We start from the raw sequence: 27,216 nt of genomic DNA, 5'->3' as shown, positions 1-27,216 counted from the left end.
TTTTCTCCCCAGTTTATTGATTTTGATCTCCTTGTCTGTTTTGATTTTGCATATGGAATCAAGAGTACATATTTAAATTATTAGTCTCTAAAATATGAACTATTAGTCTCTAAAATTTGAGTTAGGTAATTTAGTATTTTTAATGATGATGTTTAAGATAAAATAAATTTTTATGATACATATGTAAAATTTTAAAGTTAAAAAATAAAAGAGTTTATTTATTATATTTATGTTTATTATGAATTTTTTATTTATAAATTATTTTATTTTAAAATATTTTATAAAATTTTAAAGAATTAAAAAATAAATTATTATTCGTTATAAACATGTTTATTATAATTTTTTTAAGTTTTAAAAACTGTTTTAACATTCTTATGCACTAATAGCTCTTAGGTTTCATAGAATTTGATTGACCAATAATTTTAATAAAAAAAAATTTAGTTCATTTTGCCTATTCCATTCTCCTAGCATTTAGTTAGTACCTAACATGTTAAAATTTTAAGTTCAGTCATGGAGAATGATGGCAAAGAGTCGTATAAGGATGGTGATCAATATGAGGATTTAAGTGTTGAGTATGAGTGCAGTTCCGATGAAAGTGATGATATGGTGGATGTAACTGTAGATGAAGCAGAGGCAGATATAATTAATGCTGATGGTTTTGAAAAGTTGATAACTGATTTGACCATCGAAGACATATGGGGACTGGTGTTTGATACTGAATCTCAAGTTTGTGAATTTTATGCCAAATATGCCAAATGCTATAGATTTGTGTCCCGAAAAGACTTGAAGATGGTGGATGCTAATGGCAACATTAATACAAGACAATTGGTTTGCAATAAAGCAGGAGAAAGACATTGGAAGCACCTTAAAAGGGACAATCGGCAAAGGGAGCATAGGACAATTACTCGTGTCAACTGCAGGGCAAGGATTCGGTTCATTCTTCACTATAGAATGGGTAAGTGGAAAGTCAGTGTCTTTGAGAGTGAACGCAATCATCCACTGTGTCCACCTAAGTACAGACATCTTATTGCCGCGAATCGTGGGCTTGATGAGGCCGATAAAACACAAGCAGACAGCTTGCGAGCATGTGGTGTTAAAACTTGCCACATAATGGGTTACATGGTTTCCCAAAAAGGTGGATATGATAAAGTGGGTTTTACCAGCAAAGACTTACATAACCACATTAGTAAGACTAGGCGTGGCAAAGTGAAAGACGGTGATGCATTTGCTGCGTTGGCCTATCTGTTTTCTAAGGCAGACAGTGACCTGTTATTTCTAGGAAAGTTCACCTTAAAGGATGGTAGGTTGGATAATTTGGTGTGGGCTGATGGAGAAAGCGTTGTTGATTACGAATGTTTTGGCGATGTACTGGCTTTTGACACCACTTACAAGAAAAATGTCTACAACAAGCCCTTAGTCATATTTTCAGGGACCAACCACCATGGCCAGACAACTATCTTTGGATGCGCTCTGCTCTCAGATAAAAGGTCCGAAACTTTCAAGTGGGCACTGAAGGAATTTTCAGAAATCATGTCAGAAAACTACCTTGAGGCGTTGTGACAGACGGAGACCGTGCTACAAGAGAGGCTATCTTAGAAGTATTTCCTGGTATACCACACCACCTTTGTGCATGGCATCTCCATCGTAATGCGGTACATAATATAAAAAACAAGCATTTTTGGGACGATTTTAGTGTATTATTGTATGGACACTTTACCGTACAAATATTTGAACAGAGATGGAACGAGATCATATCCAAATACGGACTTGCCGAGAATGAATGGGTCCATGGCATTTATAATGACAGAATGAAGTGGGCTACCGCATATTTGAGGGAGCACTTCTTTGGCCGCATAAGAACTACATCACGGTGTGAGGGAATTCATTCATTATTGAAGAACTATGTTGACAGTAAAACCAGTCTCCTTGAATTCATGCATAAATTTAGTGAAGTACTAAGGCTTTACCGAAACAACCATCTTACTGCTGACTTTGAAACCTTTTATAAGTTTCCTGTTTTGACTACATGCTTGGAAAGTTTTGAGAAACAAGCTGCTGAACTTTATACTAGAAATATTTTCAAATTTGTGAAAGATGAGATAGAAGCAGTTGGTGCCTTAAATGTGACTGAATGCCCAAACAGTGGAGACATTGTTGAGTACAACACGAGTGAGTATTTTAATCAGCAATGACAATTTAAAGTATCTTACAATAAAGACAAGGACCTGTTTGCATGTGAGTGCAGGCTATTTCAGACTCGTGGATTACCGTGCTCCCACATCTTTGGGGTCTTGAAGCATCGCAATGCAAAATACATCCCTACATCTCTTATCCTGAAAATATGGACAAGAGATGCAAAGAGTGATTTTATATGCTCAATTGGCAAGCAAGACACCGCTGATGATATAGTACCCACACTTAGATGCGGTGCAATGGCATCTATTTGTTGGAAGCTTTGTGATATTTATTCTAAAAAATCAGCAGACTATAGGAAAATCTTAGGTGAGTTACTTAAGCTAATTTCGAAGGTGCAAAATAAAGGTGATGCACAAGCGAGGCTTTCCCCCACGTCAGCGTTAATAGGTGATCCAGCTGTTGTGAAGTCAAAAGGGGCTCCAAGAAAGGTTCCAAAAGGCCAAAAGAGGCGAAGATGTTCGCATTCAAAGTCAAGCAGGCATTTCGTTAGGACATGTCCATTACTCGCCAAGGAGGACTCCCCCGCCGAATACTCAAATGCTGAAGATGAACTAATAGTATTAATATAACGCCTTGCTTAATTAGTTACTTTATGCTTACCTATTATTTTAGTGTCTTTTGCAGAACTATTAAATAATGCTATATTTTGAGCAATTTTTAAAAATTTTTTTAGCAGGTTGAAGAATGTGATGCCAATAAATAGACTCCCTCTCAGAACACAAAATCAGTAGAAAATACACCCGTGCACAATAACAATAATTTTAAAGTAAGCACTTGTCCATGTTATACCATCTATCAAATTTATTGTCATTTCAATTCAAATTTGTAACATATTATTCTCGTAGTGCTTATATTATTTCTTATTATTCTATTACAAAAAATTCAAGGGTTGTGGAAGCAAGAAGTCTGTATCTAAATTGACAGAGACACCGAAGATTAGAGCAAATGGCAAAAAAATTTGACAGAAGGTAACATTTCACATATCTAATAATTTATATTAGATAATTCAAGAAGGAAAATTAAAGTCTTAATTTGAATTTAAATTATTTTAATCCAATACCATAAGGGCAACTGAGAGTTTAAGGGTGAGTGAGGCCAACACTTTGAGAAAAGTCTTACTCGACTCTAGCTTGTCTGACTAGTTTCTTTATTTATTTTTTTTTTTAAATTTGTATCGTAATTATTTAAAAATTATGATTTATGTTTAGACCGAAGAAATCACTCTAACTCAAGAGACATTAAAAGATAAGACCAACACATCAGAAATAGAAGTGACCGAAGTTCCAGATGCAGCCACAACCAAGATACCAGGATTGCCATAATATCCTATGCATCATTATCCAGTGGTTCTTCCTTATCAACCTGATGGTGGAGTTCTCCCTATTCCTTTTCATCCTATTCCAAATGGCATGGCGTACTTCAACCAATATCCTTTTACTGCCGGAATTACATCATATCCTCAGTTTTCTCATGTCTCGTCGTATTCTAGTGGACCCAGTGATAGCAATACATGGGCTGGACTTTTGAATGATGTCATCAACAACAAAAAGCCATAGAGTTATAATCTATATATTATATTTTTAATTTATGCATGTTAAAATTGCTGATTATATCTCCCTTTCAAGTGCTTGTGCTATCAATTTATAAAAATTAGGGCTGGTTCATAAGGCTGTATCATTACAAATGTTGTCGACGTTGTTTTTATTGTGTTATTGACGCTGATTTTGAATATATATATATATATATATATATATATATATATATATATATATATATATATATTGGAACTTCGATGTTTGAGTTCTTTTTTTAAGTCAAACCATTACAAAAAATATGATAACTTTTATAGGAGGGAAGAACTGGCCGAACTTATGATGGTCACGTTTATATGATCGGTCACTGGTTCATTTTTCAACAAACTTGAGGATCATGAGAGTCCGTCTATTCTGAAGTTATCCTTGAGGCTTCAAGTTCTTTTACTGTGCTGTGCTGGATCTAAGGCTATCAATGATCCAAAAGGTTAGTTAATATGATCTTGATATCTTGAGCAGAAACTGTTGTAATTATCATTATTATTGTTGTTGTTATTATTATTATCATCATCAATGCTTTTTATAGGAAAACTCTAGTTACTAATGCTTTTTATATGAAAACTCTTTCCCTATAGCACTTTGAATATTTGTATATTTACCAAATATTACTCTGATATCTCTTAACAGTTGTGGGCTTTATTAAATCATAGTGATAAGACTCTATTTAAGTTGAATTTTTAAGACTGCTTATAGTAGTGCTTGAGTTTATTCATCTAGAGTGGGCAATAACTTTAAATACTGTATCTTGGATGTTGCAGAATATTTGATAATTTTAAATGCCTTACTGATTGTAGATGTAATTTTCATTATCCTACCCTCCCTTCTCTTTCTCCCCTCTTTTCTTTTTTCTCCCGCTTTTTCCTTTAATTCTCTGTACATTGATCAACTGTCATGGTTTTGATGGCTGTTTTGCTGCAAAAATCTCTGGATGCACCAGATCCTAGAGTTGAAGATGCATGGAACACGCTTGTTCAGATGCGTTCACTGGAAAAGACTCCAAGGGGCCGTTATGAACCTACATTTTATGGACAATTGATAGCCAGTTGTCCTTTGTCATTTGATGCTTCTGTTCTAGTTTTAAAATTTGGGAATGCTGGTATGATACGTGAGGGAATATTGCTGGGTATAATGATGGATACACAGCCTATACCCATTCTTCATCCATTTGGAGAGGATATATTGGTAATGCCGGAGTGGATCAATATTACTATTTCCAATTGCAATGATTCTATGTTGTAATTTCTATGAGCTTTATTCTAATTGAATCCTTTTGTTTTCATCAGTTTGCAAAGCATATTGCTAGCTACTTTACTGACCGAACAATCTTAGCCGGTCAAAAGGAGATGGAATTCATGGCTAACTTCTGTGCATTTGAGTTTTGGCAGCATCTTTTCAGGGTAAAGTCATATTCCTCCTTCACTTTATGAGCTTCCAAATACCTTAGCATTGTTTAGTTTTTGTATGAGGATTTATTGACGAAAGGTGGAAGGAACAAATTTTCAAGATGATAATTTTTTTAATTAAAAACTATAATATTGCTCACCAAACATCATGTTTATATTCTCACTCACTTCAAGCTAAGAGACCACAATGCAAATTCTTCTTTTCGTTGTAGGTAATTGGTTTGTCTGATAATTCATTTATGATGCTACCTAGTTCTATGATGATGAATATTGTTCTACCATTATAACAGGGATGCTGAAAGAAGAGCAGAGAATGTAAACATCTTTTAAAGTAACGATATAGATAGATACATGGATTTCATAAAGAATGGGATCCTAAACTTTTTGCTACACTGTAATTATGGGAATATTTGTGACGATATAATTCAAGCTGTGTTTGGTTATTCCAAATTAGAAATTTTTCCCTTTTTCTCCTTTCTATCCTTGATTGACACAGGTTGAGTCGTATTATATGTCGTACAAGACAAGAGTGTCTGAATTCCAAACAAAATAATAATAACCAAAATATTATCATATTTGAAGTCTGGTGTTAATTATTGCATAGCAATATAGCATGATTGTTATTGTTCAAAACTTGAACGAGGTAGCTATGGACTATGATACACAATTAATCAACTATTAATTTAATTAAATATAAATGTAAATAGATGGACACTTTGATATAATTTTCCTAAACAGATAAGGTTATTGCACAAGCATTCTTTTTTTCTTTTTTTTTCTTCTTTTCTCTACAAAAATTCATACTTAAATACAACACCATTTCAAATCCTAGGGATAGGGAACTAGAGACTTCAGCTCCAAAACACAGTTTTTATTGATTGCACCATACACTCTGAAGCTGTTGGGTCTTTTTTATATTTTCTTCTCGAGGTATCCATCACAGTGTTCAACTTAACGGCTGCAGCTTGCTAACTAATATAACTGAATTTGGTTGAATTAAATGTTAGCTTATTGATCCATTTTGGTCAGCTAGTGTTCTAACTTGTTCTCCATAGAAAGTCTTTGATATGTTCCTAGGCTACAATATATTGAAAACCACAACTGTGCAGGTAAATGGGGGGAAAATATTACTAAATATACTTAATGAAATGAAAGGTCCACTTTATGTTTGTTCAGTAACTATTACTCCCTCCATTCCATAAATCATTGTTATATGGAGAGAGTAACAATTAACTGAATTAAGCCACAGACAAGTATATCGCAATGGCACTGTACTGACTCTTCACAATAATGAAATTCAGGCACCAAATAATATAATAGCTATGTTAATACAGATTTATTCATCACAAAATTGTAATATCCCGGCAAGTGGCAACTCAAGGAAGGTGAAGAATGGATTTATGCAAATTGCCAGTAGGAGTTATTAGCTGCTTCCCTGCCTCTAACTAGATCAAATTGTAACCAAAATTCAGAATAAACAAAAAATAAAAATACATGAATTAGGAGAAAGGCTTCAATTTTAGTAAAAACTGAAGCTTTAATAAACAAACCATGTCATAACAGCTATGCAAATAAAAAGAGCAACTAATTTCGGAAAAGAAAAAGAACATGAATATATGATTAAATGAAATGAAGTGAGGAAATAATTGAACTGAAACATGTTTAGTAAACTCCTGGGTACCAAGGAAGATCAGTAGTTACATTCAAAGAATTAAAAGAAGGAAGAACACATGAAGAATTCAAAATAAGATTACATAGAAATATGCTTGGTTTAATAACTTGTTCTTTCCATTCAGGTCTCAACTACCTCAAAAGCAGTCCCAAATCATACACTCCTCAAAAGCAGTCCCAAATCATTTGCAATAACAGTAAACTATGCTTCATAAACTACTCAAATGATCAAAATCAGAAACATGAATCGCACTATTTAGAATCTACAGAGACATACCAATTTCAAGAAATGCATAATTGGCACAATTTATCAAGCATAGCAAAGCTAAGTTCTCAAAGAAAAAAAAGACACAAAACAGGCATACCCCACGTGTAACACTTAGTTTCAAAAGATTCAAGCCTGAAGACCCCATCACCTTCTGCAGATGAATTATCAGAATCATTAACAATGGAGTAATTCACAGTAAAAACAGTAAGATTCTTCAACAATTATTCAACCCATAACAAGTTCACAAACTAACTAACAACAATTATTCAATAATTGTTATAAAAAAATACCTAAAAGCTAGAAGCCATAGAACAGAGCAGAGCAGATCCTGAGCAAGAGGGTGACAAGGGCACGACCGAAGGGATGACAGGTGAAATAGAGATAGCGCTGACAACGATGGAACAGAGCTGCGCGACAGAAAAAGGAGGCGAGCTCGGCGACGATGGAACCGAGCTGGGCGACAGTGCTTTCAAAGCTAAAACAGTAGCTGCACGATAACGACGGTGGCTTCAAAATTCATTTCGGCGACGGCGACGGGAGATGGACGGAGGTGAGGGAGTGAGATCGATGACGGAGAGAGGAAGGAGGAGCTCAAGGGTGATGGGAGGGATGGGTTCACGTTTAGGCGTTGTGTGGAGCTAAGGTTGCTGGGTTGGGTAATTGGCTAGGACATCCCAGCAAAACAATGGCGTTTTGCAAAATTTAAAAAACCGGCCGGGTCACGGTTCATTTCAACCGATCGGTTACCGGCCGGTTCACCGGTTCAATTCCGATTTTCAAATTTTCCGATTTTTCTGTTTGCCCGACTCGCTTTGCTGTACGGTTCAAGGTTCAAACGGTTCGACCGGCCGGTCCGAACCGATTTTCATAACCTTACTGAAGAGTGAAGACTAAAGGCTAGGGTTCTTCTGGCAACATATGTAGCATTTTGGGCAAAAATTAAAAAGCCGGTTGGGTCACAGTTCGGTTTGACCGACCGGTTCACTGCTTTGATCACGGTTTTCAAAATCTATGGTTTTTTCCATTGTTCGAACCGCTTTTTCCCTTGGTTTAGGATTTGACTGGTTCGACCAATCGGTTCAAACCGTTTTTAGAACTTTGCATTTTTCCCTTATTCCAAAAAATTGGTCAGGTCACGGTTCGGTTCGACTGACCAGTTTGACGGTTCAATTGTTGTTTTTGAAATTTGGAGTTTTAACATTTGTCCGAGTTGTTTTTTGTAGCGATTCATGGTTCAATCAGTTCAACCGACCGGTTTGAACCGATTTTCAAAAGATAGATTATAACCATTCTCTCATGTTGTTTTTATTTTAAAATGCTTAATATATTTTAGTATCAAATTTTCGGTTAAGCTTACAACACAGAAGTGGTTCAAGGAATCAAAATGCTAGAGTGAAAATTAAGCTTCACCTAAATTCAACTATAATTGAACGAAAAACAAAAACATTAATTTTCAAAAAGAGTCCATAAAAAATATAGTGCATAATAATTTTTTAAGTAAAAGAGATGAAACTAACAAGTCTTAGTAGTTAATATAAACTAAACATGACTACGTGACAATTACGATTATTTAATTTTTGTTTGACTCCTTTTGTTTATACTTATTATAACTCCTGGTAGCAGAGTCAATGACATTACGCAGCATCAAGTTGTGGGGCCTTAGAATCAAATCCAATGCAAGTCGCATCCTTGTACCATCATTAACCTGAAAAATATAAATATTTTAGGTTACCAACAAAACCATACACATTAGCAATTGAAGTACTATTTTTTTTAGCAACCGAAAATTACATTTATTGTATAACTATACGTCTTCCTGTAGTTTGTCATTCAAGTTGCCACCCATACCCCACAATCATTATTGTGTTAAATAAGACGCGGTTAGCTTATGCAGATAAAAATTTGAAAGAGGAAAACACAACTACATATATTCCTTACGAGCCAGGAGCTTGTTCTCCTATTTCTAGCATATCCACAAATGCAAAATCAAGTATCCTTGGCCTAAATGGAGTGTTATATTTATAGAACGAGTCATACTTGAGCATATCTTCCAGATATTTTGCCTATTTATATAGGAAAAAAAATTAAATAAAGGACGATATTTGAAACCTAAAAAAAATGTCATAAAAGTGAAAATGGAGAAAGTTAATTTACCAGCTTTACTATACTCGATCTCTTTTGCTCTTTATCTGTAGCAATCGGTAGGGAGTCTAGCAGAATTATTTGATGATTGCACAAATCAAAAACAACCAGATACCAATGTGTGTTGTTCTCGTTGACAGGTAAAAAAATCTAGTACCAACTTTCACGTATTAGAATATTACTAGATACAATTTTTTTTTAAAAAAAATAAAAAGTATAGATCAGTTCATAAAGATAAATGCCATTAGATAATAAAAAAAATTAAAAATACAATAAATCATATACCTTTTTTAGACCTTCGTCAACTTTTCTCATAAATTCTTTTTGATAATATTTCAACAAAACTTCAATTTTGGTATCACATTGTAGTATGAATTGCTGAATTTAATAGTTAGGGGCTAAGTCGGTGACACCAATTAAGTTATAAGATAAAATAAATAAAAACGGTAACAAGCCTGAAAAAGACATTGCGTACCGAAAACACAGCTGGCAAATACCAGTGTGTTTGACATCCTATTTCTTTCTCCTGCATGGTTAGCATAGTAGCCACCAAATCTAACACCTATGTGGTAAATAATAAATTTATTAGGAATTAAAAGTATGCTAGAGATAGTAGTTTAATTGTGCACTTACATCCCCATGCACCCACTCCTTGGGAATTAATAACTTGAAATTGCCACAAGTTCCGCTAAATTTGTTTGTTGTCGCCAATACATCATCACTACAAATACGAATCACATTAATATTGTACTATTTTTAAAATTTTTTGGTAGGTAGATAATGAGATATTTAACCTTCTTTTATTTGGTGCAAACACATAGGTTGCCATTTTAATATCTAAGTCATTCAAATCCATGTATGCAGGAGGCTTAAATAAAATCGGGATCCACTGCAAAATAAAAAAATTGGTGAGATCACTAAGTTATGTAACCGTAGATGATTGATGCGAATGCTTGTGATATGAGAACTTACAAATGGCCATTCAATTCTCTGTTTATTGTACTCGATTTTTTTCTGGTTTAGAGTAGGCATGCTAATAGAATATCCACTTGGTGTACTCTTTTTTAAGAGTGCCTTTTGCTTCTCAGTTAGAGATTTGTGTGAGGTCTCTGGTGGAGTTTTTTTATTTTTTGAAAATTTGCCTTTAATGTAGGCAGCATTCACACCAACCTTATTTTTAGACAAATGTGAATTCCAGACAATTCTTCTTCTGACTGTAGATATCTTCTTATCGCATACACTTGTCTGTTTTGATGCTTTTTTATTTGTACCATAGTTAGACTGATGATGCTGTGGAGACTTTAGCAGTTTAAGAATTTCATCTGTATCTCTTGGATTAGTAGATTGAAAAGGATATAAGTGAGTAGGAGGCTGAAAATTTGTGACAGTTGGACCTACAATAAATGATGGTGGGAATATGTTGTATAGTGATGGATGCATGGTTGTCGGAGATTGGTTAGAATATGCTGTAGCAGTATAAAAATCGTGGTACATAGAATAGAAAAATTGGGGTATGTAAGGTATATGGTTGAAATACGGATAATGTAAGAGTTAGTTACCAATAGCATTAATGCTAACCTCTCTCGTGTCTCTTTTGTTCTCGCTACCTGGAGGTGATTCGGATGATTCTTGCTTACCCATATCAAGCACTCAAGCATATATGTAACACAATTAGAATTATAATATGAATATAATTTGCTAATGACATGTTAAAATATATCTCTATATATAGTTCAACTTTTTATTTGTTCCTACTTTATTTCTGAGAAACTATCTTTTAAAAAGATTTTCTTATTTTATATTCATGTCATATCATATAATTATAAGGTATGTACATTGTTACTGCCTGTAATTTAAAAAAATTTACTATTTAAAGTAGATATTATTTTTATTTAAAAATTATTGAAAGTAGATATTATTTTTATAAGTTAATATTAATCTTCGTAACAATAAATTTATAATTTTTAATAATATATATATATATATATATATATATATATATATTACTTTTTAAAGTTGCATATTATGTAAAAATTATTATTTTTATTTAGATATTTATTATCGTATATATTGTTATTCAAATTTACGTGTAGTTAACATAATTTTTATAATAAATAAATATTTTATATAACGTTATATATAATTGAAAATTTATTTTAAATATCTAAAAATTATTTACGGTGAAGTTTAGATGAAATATATAATTTATTTAAAAATAAAATATGTGTGATTTATTTTGATTATAACACTAATAAGATTGTCACTAATTGATTGAATTTATATTTATTATAGATTCACTTTAAATTTATATATAATAGCGGATCTCTTTTATCATTGTTATATATTCTTTCTAAAACACTTAAAATTATAAGCTGATTACAATAGTCAAAATACGTAAAAATAATCGGGTTGCTTCTGTGGAGGCAAGTTCTATGCTTAACATGAAGAATTATCAAGAAACAACAAAAAATTTGAACAGGTATATAATAATTATTATTTTTACTTATCTTGTTTTATGAATTTGTTCTTAATATTTTTCTGCGAATCTTTGATGTAAACATATGTGTATATAGTATTATTTTATCATATAAAATAAATAAATAAATAAATAAAAGCAAAAAGGATTTAGGGTTTGCTCAAGCACTCCCTTTTCACTCCCCACGGTCATGACGCTGGGCAAAAATAATCTGAATGTTAAACTAAATCCAAACTCCACAATCGAGTTTCACACGCAAAATCCTGTTAATGGTCTGTTCCTCTTCGGCTCTTCCCTCTTGGTGCTTCCTTACACATTCGTCATCGTATTCCTTTGGTTTTGTTGTCGCCGACTCGCCGTCACAGGTGCGGGCAACCGGTTTTCCTTCTTGATTCTGGGTCAGTGGATCAAGAATCTGAAAGCCGAGCTTGGTTTGCTCTATGTCGCCAAGGTTACTGGTCTTTTCTAGGTTTACTTTGCTGGATTGCTTTCTTTCTGAGTTGATTTTGGTGGTTTATGGATTTTGACCTATTTCTTGTTCTGTGAAAAAGAATTTTTGCTTTTGGGTCGGTTGAGTGTGTTTGTGGGATTTTGCTCTGTTTTATCTTTATCTGAAGGTGAATCTTGGGTGCTGCCATTCTTTGATTGCTTTCTATGTATTCTTTTTCTCTTCATGTTATTCAGTTTAATACTTTGGATGTCTCTTTGGGGTGCTTTGTTGTTTATAAAGTTTTAGTTTTTATTTTCTATATTTTTACATCGGTATTTTTTTTTTCTTTATCGTTACAGTGAACAGCTGGAACAAGTGACTTTGGATTCATTAGCCAATTCAATTGGTCAATTGACTCAACTAGTTCAATCTATTGTTCAACATTTGAAAAATAATGTCAGCTCCCCCTCTAAAGTGTTTAAGGTCTTTGGTTCCGAATCTAATACTCTTACTCAACAAGGTAGTGCGTCGAGTAATCCATTGTTGCTATGCTCTATTGAGAAGGCAAAAACGGATTTGTCTATTGCTAAAAAAAGAGAAAAAACTCACTTGCTCCAAATACTGTTCTTGGATTAGAGCTACCTATTGTGAGTACTATGTAATAACTAATTTAGTTTTATTATTGTTGTTGTTATTATTATTATTATTATTATTATTATTATTATTATTATTATTATTATTATTATTTTTAGTGGGTACACGTATCTTTTAGACCAACAGCTTCGATGGGTTTGGACGATATTGAGCTTGCAATTGCAGCATACTTGTATGGTGATCTATTGGTAGATAAGTAAGTAAATTTAATAGGCATATCGTTTTTTAACGGCGTTGTGAATTTTTTTAGTTATTTTTATTTGCGTTAATTTATCTTTGGCAGCGATGAGGAGGATATAGTGTTTTCAGATCATACAGCTTACAACGATGTATTCAGGAGTTTGATGCCAGGCAAGCCAATTGTTTCTCTTATGCTAGACTTAGTAGCAGATATAATGAAGATAGAGTTGACCAGAGAAAGTGGTTATTGGTTTTTACCTACAGTTTTTGTGGTAAGCATATCAGAGAAATAACACTAAAATAATGTTGGTATTTGTTATTTTTATTGCACATATAAACAAGTGGCAAAAATAAAGCAGTTGTCAGAGAAGACAAAAATAGATCCCAGCTGTCTGCCGTCTTGCATCACAGATATTTATTTGGGCAAAGTGGACTGCTTAAAAAGAGTAAGAATTGTTGCATACACCATATAACAACTTAATGCTTGTTATTCAAGAAGTTTATATCATTTTTAAATTCAAAATAGCAAATATGGGTATGAAATAAATTTAATAACTAAAATGAATTTCTCTTGATTAGGTGTTTATCCCTGTATCTGAGACTATTGACGAAGGTCATCAATATTGGTACCTCGTAGTGATCAATTGTGTTAAAGGACAAATCATTTTGCTAGACCTATTGCCCACTGAGAAACAGTTCAAGCGAAAGAGGACAGCCTTGAAATTAGTAACCATATTTTATGTTTTTTTGTTAATTATCTAGATATATGACTAAAAAACCAAATTCTGACATAGACTTAAACAGGCCATTTTTTTAGACGAAGTATTAGAAGACCGTTCATTCTATGACTTTGAGACTACTCCGAATCTGAATTCTTCACAATTTGAATTAGAAGAACCGGAGGGCCTTCCCACCCTCGAACATGGATTGTAAGATAATATTAGCAGTAGTTATTAGTATGAAAGTTATGCATTATATAGTACTCTAATATATCTTGCTCGATATTTAGGAATGACGCGGGTGTGTGGGTTGCAAGTTGGATGATAGCTTGTTTTGAAGATGATCATTTTAATATAAAGGTAATATTATACATTATTTTTTTTCTCATTCTTTCTTTGATATTTAGGTAGTTAAGCATTATGTGTAAATATTAATGTTTTATTAGGTTGATGATGGGAATCGAATGAAGATTGTAGTCTCACTCGTGTCGAAGAATCATAACATGATCGCGTATAGGGTCAAAAGAAAAGCCTCTGAAAATCTTAGAAAGCTGTATAATAATCACCATCTTGATTATTATGAATTCCCGGAAGATTAGATTTATAACATTCCCTTTTTGTTTTTTTTGTGGGCATATAAACCTTCCAGTGATTATTTTTTTGTTATTTTGTTTACGTTTGAGTCCGTATTTGTTTGCCGGATTATTTAATGTCTCCATTTGACTAGAGATATAAGAAGCATTATTTTTAAAGGTGGGTTTTCTTGACCATCATTATTACTTCTATGTTTTATGATTTTTCTGCTAGTGGTGCTTATTATTATGCCATTTTGATATTATGATTGATTTGATCATAATTAGATGGATTCAGAATCATACATGTTACCTAATATTAGTATCTTTGATATATGAATTGAGCTCTGTTGGGATTTGCAGTGAAGATTTTTTCTTTTACTTTTGTTTTATCTTATTTATTTATTAGCTCTTTGGGATATTTCTTTGCATTTTGATCATCCCCTCTTGATGCAGGAGTTCTAGTGCAACTCTGGTTTTCCCTTTTTTTCTGGGGTTTGAAGTGGAAGTGGGAGTTCGGGTGATTTGGATTATACCCGAGAGAAGGGGCTAGTTGATTTAGTTTTTGCTTAAATAATTAAAAGTTCATTTATGCTCAACTTTGAAGATGCTGCCTGATCAGAGAAAAAAGGTACTTACTCAGCTCATATGTGTATTTAGATTCACATGTATGTATCTTAATATGTTTTGGATTGGTTTTGACTTTAGAAAAGTCACATAATGCTATTGATATGTTTCTTTTCTTGGAGTTTTGCGATTGATGTGAATGTGAATGAGATTGGATATTTTTCTTATAGATCTATGTACTTATATAGTGATATTATTGCTAATTGTTAATGAATTGAACTTAACTTTTTTTCTTATTATACATCACAAAGATTGTAATGAAGTCAAACTAATTTCCATTCTAAGATTCGAACTAGCCCTGCTTGAGCATTTCCTTTGGATGGTAAATGACTAGTTTTGTTTATCAGTTTATAAGAGTTTGATGAAGCTAATCTGGTTTAAATTCTACTGATGTAATTCAACTTGTGAAATGCCTTTTATTCTGTAGCCTAAACCCCTGAAGAATTTGAATGGATCAATCTGTCAAATTTGTGGTGAAACTGTTGGATTAACAGACATCGGCGATGTCTTTGTTGCTTGCAATGTGTGTGCATTTCCAGTTTGTTGTCCTTGTTATGAATACGAGCAAAAGGATATACCAGTGTTGCCTCCAGTGCAAGACTAGATACAAAAGGGACAAAGGTAGTTTACTTTGTGCGTATGTGTTTTCTTTTTTACTGTTTTGGACTCTGAAGAACCTTTGTCTTAACTTTGAATTGAACTGAAAGAATCATCTTTGGATTTCAGGGAGTCCTCAAGTAGATGGAGATGAAGATGTGGATGATGTTGATGATTTGGTGAATGAGTTAAGTTATGGCCAAGGAAAGAGTCCCAATAATGCAATCTCTCAGAGTAGAGTATCATAAATTCATAACTCTTAATTCCATTGATAAATTCTTGGTTTCTGATTGATTATGTCACTCATGGAAGGTCTAGGCGCAGCATGGAATGTTGCTAATGTGACAAAAGGATCAACTGGGGTGATATTTGGTCTCGGAACTGCTGGCCTTTCTGTAAGTGCAGGGAACAACTCTGTCTGTCTTAACTTTTTAGTTCTCAATTGATTACTAATTATCATTTCCAAATTATAAGATAATTTATGAATTCTCATTTAATTAGGTTGCATAAGGTGCAAGACTAAGGGGAGTATCTCGAATAATTGGCGTGGATAAGAATCCATAGAAGTGTGAAAAAAGGTGCCAAAATCAGTCCTGAAATCGATCTGAATATTGTTTTTTCACCTAGAACAATTCTTGGTTCATTATTTGTTATTGTGTTTGTTGTTGCCGCAGCAAAAGCTTTTGGATTTACAGTAGTTGTTGACCCGAGTTCCTACCAAGAACCTATTGCTCAGGTTGTTGTTTATCTCATCTGAAAATATCCAATTTGACCTTTCAGATAATATATATATGGTCATATATCATATCAAATAGCTGCGGTTAGGTTAAGACTTACATGTTTGTGAAACAAGTTTATTTGTAACAATCGTTTATGTGTTGAAAATTTTCAAGTTATTAAGCGCATTACTGATGGCGGAGCAGATTTTTCTTTCGAATGTGTAGGCGACACTGACATGATAACCACTGCATTGCAGTCCTGTTGTGATGTAATACTCATTGTAGCCAAAACTCTCCTTCAATGTTTTGTGCTATGATTTTACTTCAAAGCCAACCAAAATTCATTTATAAACTCTCATAGTTGAAACATTTTATGTTTATGGCACTGTAATCTTTGTTCTAATTTGAATAAAATAAAATAGGTGTTGAGGTTAAGCCAGGGGATTGCGTTAAAATAGATGAGTTGGAAGTAGCTAATGTCTACATCCACATCTCTCAGGTTCGCTTCTTTTCATGCTTATTGTTTTCTCGTGTTTTTTGGAATAAATCTTCTAAGTGTTTCCCCTCTAAGGTTGCGCTGGGAGAGGCCTCAAAGAATGAGAAATCTAAGGAACCTGTGGTTGTCTACCTCAAAGTTGGAGTGCAGAAGCTTGTTTTGGGAACTTTGAACAGGGAGGAAATCCCCCAAATACCCTTGGATTTGGTTCTCGACCAAGAGGCTAAGCTTTCCCACACTTGCCAGAGTGCCAGTGTCTATTTCTGTGGATATAGGGCTAATCGATATCCTTTACACCACTAGTATATGTTAATTTATTCGTTGATTTTGAATTAGTCTTGGTCCCCTGTCATTAGAAAATTTTGAATATGAAAAGTGCAAGTTTCAATTATGTGTGTTGTTACTTGTGAATGTTTTTTCCTTGACTTTTGATGTGTTCCCTGTGGCACTGATGAGAACGCACCTGGTAATTTTGGTTCTGATGACTATTCAGGTATGGCACAGACCTATCTCGTAAATTTGATGAATTGTTATTGATTTATGATTCACTTGCTCAAACATTGTTGCGTTGTTTGATTTGTACAGAGAGTGATGAGGTAGAGGCTGCATTGAATCTCAAAGATAATGGTTGATAGTTCTGCTAAATCCAAAACGTACTATTTACTTGTGCATTCTATAATGTGAGTAACTAATTATTAATCTTCATTCAGGAAAAGTTGAAACCAAGTCTGAAAAGGTAAAGATTGATGAACCAAAAAAGGATGTGAGTGGTGCCCCAGCAAAGAAAGTCAATGTTGTTGTTCCAAAGAAAGATGAAGAGGACGAGGACTCTGATGATGATGATGACGATGAGTCTGATGATGAGGATGAATCTGGAAGTGAGGTAACACAATGAGTTTGTTATCTACTCTCTGTTGCAATTACTTTTTAATTTTATTTGAAACTTAATGGAAAAATAAAAGCACTGCGCTTCTTTTCAAGTATTAATTTTGTGGAAACCTTTATTGATAATTGTAGATGGATGCTGATAGTGATGAGGACGGGAGTGATGAAGATGAAAAGACACCTGTGAAGAAGGTAACATTACTGTGTGGTCCTGTTTCCTCGTATATTGTCTTGTGTATTATTATTATTTGATATTAAAAACTAAATGCATTGCTTTATGTCTTGAAGGTCGACCAGGGCAAGAAGAGACCAAATGTGTCTGCAACAAAAACTCCAGTTCCTGCTGCTAAGAAAGCTAAGAATGTAACTCCTGAAAAGTTTGGTGAGACTATTAGCTATCTTTACAATTCAATATTGCATAACTTCGTAGTGTTGTTGAGGAAAATAGTCGATATTGCAACATGTCATGCATGCTCACTTGATAGCATTCCAAGTGCACCATCATATTTAATGTACTTTGTGTTGTAGGTGGCAAGAAAATTGCACATGCACTAACCCCTCACCCCGTGAAGAAAGGTGGAAATCCGAACAGCGCAGGGAAGTTCCAGTCACCTAAAACTGGTTCACAGCAGAGGAAAAAAGGTGGAAAGAAGGGTGGTCGTTGATCATGAAGTTTCTAATATGTACTAATTTTTGCTTTTATTGCATTGTAATATCGTAATCGGTGTAATGGTTAGGAGGTTTACTAAATTTTGTTTGCTAGAGGTGGCTACAAGTTCGATAAGTTGAGTTCTCAGAAATTTTGTTGGACAACTATTTTGTATTAGTTGAGTTAAAATATATTAATTATCTTTATTATTCAAATCTGAGCTACTCTCTAATGCTGAGAACGTCCATGGCACCACTTGTTTTGACTATTTTCTGTATGTCAGGTTACTTTTTACCCTTGATTTTCATAACGCAAACTACATGATTTCTATTTGTTTTCTTGGTATTTCTAAAGACATTGTTAAGGCTATTTTATGTATTGAACAATCAAAGATGCTTGCTGTGTCAGGATCAAAACTTCGTTTTAAATTTGAGCGTTAATGCTCTAATTGGGATTTGGGAACTCATCCTTCGTTGTTTAAAACGATATGAACTTGAGTCTCCGCTCATTTGCAAACGATATTTTGGGGATCGTATGGTCATGAACCCAATTATACACCATTCAACTCCAATATTCCGAATACTCAAACTAAACTATGCAACAATGGCTAAATTCATATTTACCTAATTACGTTCATTGTCTTCCTTTGGTTCCCTCCTTCAATATCCTAGTTTTTTTTTCCCTTAAAATCTTTTCGTTTTGTAAACCACTCACATGGACTAATCTTCATGCATGGATGGGACTTGACCTTGCATTGAATCATCATCACCATCATTAACGAATGGCACATAAACTCGCAAACTCTTCCTAAACTTGCGAGTTTAACCTAGTTTGACTGAGTCTACTCAATCTAGTTTATATCCAAGTTAACTGAATTCCACCACCTAATACAAGTACAAGTTTATAAATTAACTTGCTGAGTTTGACAACAATGCCTCTCTACCAATGCAAAAACAAATAAAAGGGAAGCTAATCATACATTTTAACCATCCACGGTAATTTACAGTCACAACATAACGAAATAATTAAAGTTCGAAATCAGCCTCCAATTGAACTCTGAACCATATATATACCCTAATAAGCTAGGAAAATAAAAAGCCATTTGAAATAGCCTGCCATTACAAGAAACCAACATGCCAGTAACGGCTTCACCCGAGATTGCTTGTTGAAAAGATCACCAAACCAGGAACCTGCAGCGCACTACAAGAACGTGTACACAATTCCACGGTAAAATTGCATTAAATCAATGGTTCGGTTCATAGAAGGAAGGATACCCTGAACTTGCAAAACTTGTAAATAATGTAAGAAAGTGACTTTTTAGAGAAAAATAAAGCTTTATAGAATACAAAACCCATACAGAACCATTGAATTGGTCGTTCACTAGCCCTTCATGTATGATGGAGATCAGTCCCTGACTGTAAAACAAAAGAATTCATGCACACATGCAAATCAACCATAATAACAAGCATACATGATCAACTGAATGGTAAAACTAATAACCGATCCCTTGTAAAAAAGATATTCAGGTTGAAAGAAAGAAAGGAATCTGGTTTTGTAATGAAAGGGTTTTAAAAAATAAAGAAGATATATCTTTAACATGACAAAGTATGTTTCCATTTTATACTAACAAGATCCAAGGCTTAACAAAAACTTGCGTTTGTTGGGAGATGGGACTGAGGGGTGTCTGCTTAATTCTTGTGAATATGGATTAGGAAAGTAACTCTAAGTAAATTGGACAAAATGAACCAAAACGAAATAATTGAGATTTGAGACAAAGGTAAAAACAAAAAGGGGGCCAATAATTTGCGACAATCTTGGACAGAGTGTATGAAAATTTGTAGGAACACAAGGGAAACAGGAAATGTTTACACATCATTACCTATAGAGCTACTGAGAACATACAAGCAGTGTAAACAAGAAATAGGGGCTCCCTATGCAACAAAAAGAAATTGTCACTTTAGGTAGCCTAATAGAAAATTTCATATTAGTTGGAACCTTCTGAATATGGTATTGAACCTCAAGAATTTATCCTAATGCGGAAAATCTTGTATTGTTTTGTCAAAGTTGTGTGCAATGCAATGAAAACTACTGCTAGAAGAAAATCAGCAATATGTGCTTTTAAGATCTCAACTCATCATGTGAATGCTACATAATTGTTGGAAATTAAGATATAATCAATTCATTCTTGGAACATACATATTCTTTTGAGTCCCGCTAGGGAGACAATGGACTATTTGTACAATGTATACAATGGGCTATTGATTTACAAAATGAACATCCCCATACTATCTAGAATAACCATCCGAATACTGGGGATAATAAATATCTTCCCAAAAGCTTAAACTGATTTTGGGGTTCACCAAGGATTGAACTCTTAACCTTTCGGATCTAGCACTCTAATACCATGTCATGATACCACTCACCCCAAAAGCTTCAGCTGATGGAAAAAGGTAACACTAATGATTATATCTCTAATACTGCCTAAACCTCTATTGTACACATTGTACAAATATTCCATTGGCTCCTCATACTTTTTCTATTCTTTTTGTTCTATTATTTATTACCATTCATGCTTGGTCCATGTTAGATTATTTTTCTCTTATGCAGGTTGGAAGTAGAACTAATTGAAGAAATTGTCAACTGTTTAGACAAGGATGCAACCTAAATTGCCAACATTTAGGGATGGATTGGTTGGAATTGATAAGAAGATAGAAGACATGAACTCACTTTTAAGACCAAATGTAAAGGATGTTCGCTTTATAGGCATATGGGGCATGGGAGGCATAGGAAAGACAACTCTTGCTAAAGTCTTGTATATGAAAATTCGAAGAAAATTCGAAATTAGTTGCACCCTTGAAACGAGATCCAATTGAAGAGAACTTTGAAGATTTTGAAGATTCCGATGGGGAAGGGGGAACATATATTTTCTCAAAAAATAGAAAAAATAAGAATTCAACAATTTGCCAAAATTAACAACAAGAATTCAACAATTTGTCAAAATTAACAACTAATATCAAATCACATAAATCAAACCTGAAGGTTGTGGTAGGCTTAGAGAAGGGGGGTTGAATCTATGCCCTCCTTTTAAGTTGCTGTTATTACCCTTTTAAAATGAACTTTCAATACAGGTTCTGTCAGCAGCAGAAATTTATGAGACAATTTATTTTTGTCTCATGAATATCAGAAAACAGAACTCAGCAGAGAAGAGAAAAGCTAACACCAGCATGTATCCTGGTTCGGTTGCCTTGTGCTATGCAACCTACATCCAGTCTCCTCCACAAATATGGAAGAATTTCACTATAGTTAACAGTATTACATACACCAATTTCACAGGATTGACCCAATCCTTTCACACTCAAGTTCTAACCTAACTTGACATTGGCTATGCTAATACCTAACTATTCCTCTTAGTGCTAACCCAACTAAGAAAAGGATACCTTACAGGTACAAGATAAAAGACACTTAACCAACCTAAAGAAATCAGAAAATAATTCTAGGCTTTTCTCTTAAGTGTATCTCTCAGCCTTTTTCCACTCATGGCTTTTTCTTAAGATTTCTCACAATGCCTTTTCTCTCAAGAAATTACAGAAAGATAAACTTAGAAAAGTACATTACAATTAGTAAAACATGAAGGAGATTGACTTCATCAGCAGCCTCTTTGCTATGTGCAAAACCAGATTCGCAAACCTCAGATTCAATTCTTCAGTATTGGCCGAATGCTTCTTTGAAAGAAAGCATTATCCAAGTAGAGGAACTTCTTAACATAACACTGTTCTCACACTCTGGTTTTCTCTCCTTGCTTTCTGAATGAGCAGCAAGCTTCTTTTATCTCCTTGCATGTTGCTTGGTTCTTCTTCCAAGGTCAACACCTTGAGCCTTGAGCTTCACCAACCCACAGAATCACTTTTTCACCTTAATCCTCAGAGTAGAAACTTTCCTTCTGACTTCTTCATATTGACCGAAAGCCATAAAGCAGTAACCATAGAAATCTTCCCATGGTCAACTTGATCTTAGCCATCTAGAAACTACTTGGTCCCCAAGTATCGTTTAAGACCGTAGATACACAGCAGGGAAGAACAGAAATCCTCTTTCCCTTGTATCCCATTTCGGATAGAGCAAAGAGTTGGGAAGAAGAGATGTAACCGAGTTGCATGTATGAGGAAAAGATTTACCTATAACCTAAGCTTGATTTGATTTGGATTTGTTGAGATGACTTCTGCCTTTCAAGCTTAGTTTCTCTTTCTTGCTTCTTTGGTGACTATCTTGGTGAAGAAGCTCTTTTTCTCTTTCTCTTTCTTACTTTTTTGAAGCTGATTTGACTTGGTCAGAGAGAGATGAACGTTGCTCTTGGTTAAGCAAAAGAGAGAGATTTGCTTTTTCTGAAACCAGATCGGGCTTGGATCGAGTATTGGTAAGCATGGCCCGATTTGATTTCTTTGGCTTCTTTCTTTGCTTTTCCTTGGGCTCTTAATTTAGCTTTCAGCCCAATATCCTTGCTGATTGCTTTCTATTCCATTTGGGCTATTAACATTTGGCCTGCAACAATAAACAATTAGTTAACAAGAAAATATAAATAATCAACACTAATTATTTATTTTGCCCAAAAATAATGTTTGTCATCACTAATTGATTTAGTTAATTTCTTAACTCAACAAAACCAAATTACCCTAATTACAAAAATCACACCAATGCTATAATAATTCAAATCACAGAAATCATAGGGAGGGAATTACCGAAAGGGAGAGGCTGACAACAGTGATGAAGAATGAGGAAGACGGCAAAGAAGACGGCGACGAAGACGGAACCAAGAGGAAGGCAGCCTCTCTGGAACGAGGAGGAAGGCGACGCTCTCTGGAACGCACAAGATGGCGATGCTCTGTGACGCGACGATGACCTCGATTGCGAGACAAGAGAGGAGAGAGGGAGAGATCTTGCGTGCGACGCACAGTGAGACAGATGAGAGAGATCGAGCAAAGAGAGACAGAGAGAGAGGATAGATAGAGGAGAGAAGAAGATGAAGAATACTGAAACCTTTAGAGGCGTGAATGAGAGGGTTTCTGAACCCAGATGAAGAACAATTTTGGTTTTTTGTTTTTTTAATATGTTTAACACAGATGAAGAACAATTTTGATTTTTTATTTTTTTAATATGTTTTTATTTTGTTGTTTCAATTATTTGAAACTATAAAATTAGGATTAATTGAATTCTAAAATTTGATTAATTTAAAAAGGTATTTTTGTCTAATCAAATAAAGGAAAGATGTTTAAGTCTTTTTATAAAATTAAATAAATAAATATTTTTTATTTTTATTTAATTAAAAAAGTGTTTTAGTAAAAGCGGTGATATACTATATATTTAAAAAAAAAAATTAAATACTGACGTGAAAAATAAATTTCACATATCTTATTGTTATTTGTCTATATTTTAAACGTATCGATACATATGAATTTATCATCGTCCCGTAGTAAATACCATAATCTAAATACAACCTGAATCAAAATTTAGGTAATCACATATATAATTTTTCGTAATAAAATAACATTTTTGGGTTATTTACTAAACCCAAAATTTAGGTTATTATAAGTCGCTGTTTCATAACCTGCAACACAAATTAAAAGTCAGACACTACCTTCTGATAATAAGTCCAATTTTTCTACTCTGTTTAATTACTATAATCAAGTAAGAATATGAATATGTGAATCCATTGACCAAGCTGCCGTATACAGATCATACTTAATGAATAGTTTAATTAAGTGTACCTTATTCTTAGAGTCCAAGAAGTGCAACTATTTTTACCTGCTGTCGGTTGGAGTGGAAACAATAACTACTCAAATATTCAACATCAACACCTCTATAAATAAACTAAAGCTAAGTCTCTCTGCTTTTGGATTCAATAGTGCCACTGCCCACTTGTTTGCAGCATATCGCTATGAACAACAAGGTATAGCATATCATAGCCTGAGCTGAAACAAATTAAATGTAACTAAGTATTTGAAACAAAATGGTTTATTAAACTACTCTATATGCACATTGTGAACAAAATTAATAAAAGGTTAGCTCTAGCTACCAGCCTACCACCATGAATATAACGTTCAATCATAATGTTAGCATTGCATTTTAAAACATTACTAACCATTAATAATTAAGTTAAGACAAAAATTTAGTAACCAAAAAGTTTTAGCCATATTTAGCCAAAATTTTTAAAAATTTACTTTATTTATATAACTTAATAATATTTAATAATATTTTTTATTTTTTATCTCACTCTCTTCTTAATCCACTTATCATACTTTTATCCGCTTCACTTATTAATGATATTAATTATAATATTTTATTCTTAACTATTAAGCATTTTTGTAATTATTATTTAATATTCTCTTTTATAATTAAATTTTATATTTAAAATACAATAAAGACTAATAATAATAAAAAAGAGAAGTAATACTAATATTCATTAAATGACTTTAACTGACTTTAATTTTTATTTTCTTTAATTCATTTATTACCGTATTCCAGGCAATAGAAAACGTGAAAGCCTTGTTTAATACTTTTATTATTGTTTTTTTTTTTTTTTACCAAAGATAGGAGACTCGAACTCGCAACTTCTTAATTGAGTATGGGGAGACTATGCAATTTGAGCTATAACTCATTGGCAACAAGGATCATGAATTGAAGATAGTATAACACAGAATCCAAAAATCACAACTCTAGTTCAATTACAAGTACAATTGGGATAGGCCAAGGAAATTTTTAAGAAGTTGCCTTTATCATTGTAAATAGCATGATATTTGAATTCGACCTTAACACGGTACCTATGTCAGAAGGAGTTGAAGAATAATTTGAACAATAGACGAACTCACCCAATGAAATTATTGCCAGCCAACCAATTTTTGAGAATATAGAAAACTACACTAGCTTTCATGAGGTATGGTAATACACTGATATAATTATTTTTGTGTTTTTATGTGCATTTATAATTATATTGTACTAACTAAGTTCATACACATAATATTCATAAGTTCATATACATAACATTTATAATTACATACAACTAACATCTAAAAATTAAATTCATGTTTATTAGATATTACATCCATATACATATCATTTTTTAGTTATTGCATAAGTAACTATCAAGTTAACACAAATATTTTAAATTTTATCATAATTGAATTTGAAAAAATGTCAACTTCTTAAATTAATTTATTTAATTGATAAATTTACTCATAACATCCATAAATTTGTACACATAACATCCATAATTTTGTGCTCATAATATTCATAATTTTATACCTATGATGTCTATAATTAATAAATTTTTATAATTAATATTACCAAATTTTAAACTATACATTTTATTGTATTCTTTAAATTATCTCATATGTGCACTAATAAATCATAATTTTAATTATTTTAATATTTTTATTTAATATTCATATGTATGCTTATTTATTGTTTTAATATAACAAGTTAATAATTATTTTTAAAAAATTATTTTTTAATTTTTGTTTATATTTTATATTTTATTTTTTATTTTTTATTTTCTAATAGTCCATATATAAAATATGAGTTGTATAGTAAAAGTTGTTAAAATTTTTTAATTTAACCTCCATAATTTCTGCAGAGAAACTGCATTTTAATGAGTAATAATGTGATTGAAGAATGTTAGGGATTTGATTTGGGAGAAGCTGAAACTAATTTTAGAAAGAACATTAATGACTCCAACTACGCAAAATAAAGGTGGATGATAAGAAGAGTAAATAATAAAGAGGTGTATATCACTCGCTTATCAAAAGAATGAGAATTTTTACGTAATATTTTTATATTGTAATTACTCTTTGGCTACCTAGCACTACTCTTAAGTTAATATAGATAAGAGTGTATATAGGTCGAGATGATTTGAAAATAGAAAAACGAAAACCGTACCAATGGAGTTTAATTGATTGGATTTGGATTAAGTAAGAGACTTTTTTATGAGTAGATTCAAATTAATCCGAATCGATTAAATCTAAGTTGGATTGGTTCTGATAATTGGATATCAATTAAAAATAAAATATGAAATTTTTTTTGAAAAAATATATAAAAAATAATGCAAATTTGTAGTAGTGAAAAAAAAATAGAAATTAGCTAGAATTAAGGAAGAGAAAGGAAAAAAGAAAGAATGGCTAAAAAGTTTAGAGTTAGAGCGATAAATAAATAAACAAATATATATATTATAATTTTTTAATATAATATAAAATTAATCGAATAATTAAAATTGGTTTGATTTTTGCAACACGTACCTGAACTAATTAAGAATGGGTCTAATCGCATCTTATCTGATTAGCTAACGAATATCTGAACGAACCAGATCAGATCAATTAGGTTATGATCATTAAATTATCGAATTATCTGTACTCTTAAACATAAAAGATGGCTAGTTTTTCAAGTAATTGAATGTTTATGGGTTCTAATAATATTTTCCATGTGTAATTTTATTACGAAAGCATGACAAAATGAAGATGTCATCCATATCTAAACATGGGTTTGCCATGTGAAAATAACCAATAGTGGGTACGTAATTAAGTACCCTACTAGAAGCAGTTTACAGCATAACTGCGAGTCACTACAAAAGTTAATTAAGTGAATATGATTTCATAAAAGACACTACTTCTCCTTCTGTTTTTCTTCTTTTGTTTCCATTTTCTTATGGCATTATTATGGTTATAATTGGTATTATCATTTTTTAAGGCCGCATAAACCAAAATGTAATCATGTACGCCCCCCGGTTTTTCTAATATAGTAACGTCTAACTTTATAAGGCATGATTTACCATTTTGTGAAAACAAGGTGATCGATGACACAATGGAAAACTAGAAAAATAGCACAATTATTAACATGATTAATCTCCAAAAATGTTGTTTCCACGAGCTTTTGTTTCATTGATGAAGAAATCCGCTG

General features: G+C 32.9%; 2 protein-coding genes across 2 annotated transcripts; both read left to right on the top strand.

The window, feature by feature from the left end:
* Positions 1-510: 510 nt before the first annotated feature.
* On the top strand, positions 511-1,560 carry LOC112732739 (protein FAR1-RELATED SEQUENCE 5-like). Its single transcript, XM_025781503.1, has one exon. It carries the CDS (start codon positions 511-513, stop codon positions 1,558-1,560), a length of 1,050 nt encoding a protein of 349 aa, XP_025637288.1.
* A 15,623-nt stretch (positions 1,561-17,183) lies between these two features.
* LOC112732735 (histone deacetylase HDT1-like) lies at positions 17,184-18,363 on the top strand (the record flags this gene model as incomplete). Its single annotated transcript, XM_025781495.2, has 6 exons — positions 17,184-17,235; positions 17,328-17,369; positions 17,453-17,625; positions 17,760-17,819; positions 17,916-18,009; positions 18,156-18,363. Coding segments are annotated over 6 exons (558 nt in total), but the record flags the coding sequence as incomplete, so codon positions are not given.
* Between the last annotated feature and the right edge of the window lie 8,853 nt (positions 18,364-27,216).

The sequence above is a fragment of the Arachis hypogaea genome, chromosome 13 (assembly GCF_003086295.3).
Source record: "Arachis hypogaea cultivar Tifrunner chromosome 13, arahy.Tifrunner.gnm2.J5K5, whole genome shotgun sequence".
In the NCBI taxonomy this organism is placed as follows: domain Eukaryota; kingdom Viridiplantae; phylum Streptophyta; class Magnoliopsida; order Fabales; family Fabaceae; genus Arachis; species Arachis hypogaea.
Note: the sequence above shows the minus strand (reverse complement) of the source record. Positions and strands in the feature narration are given on the sequence as shown.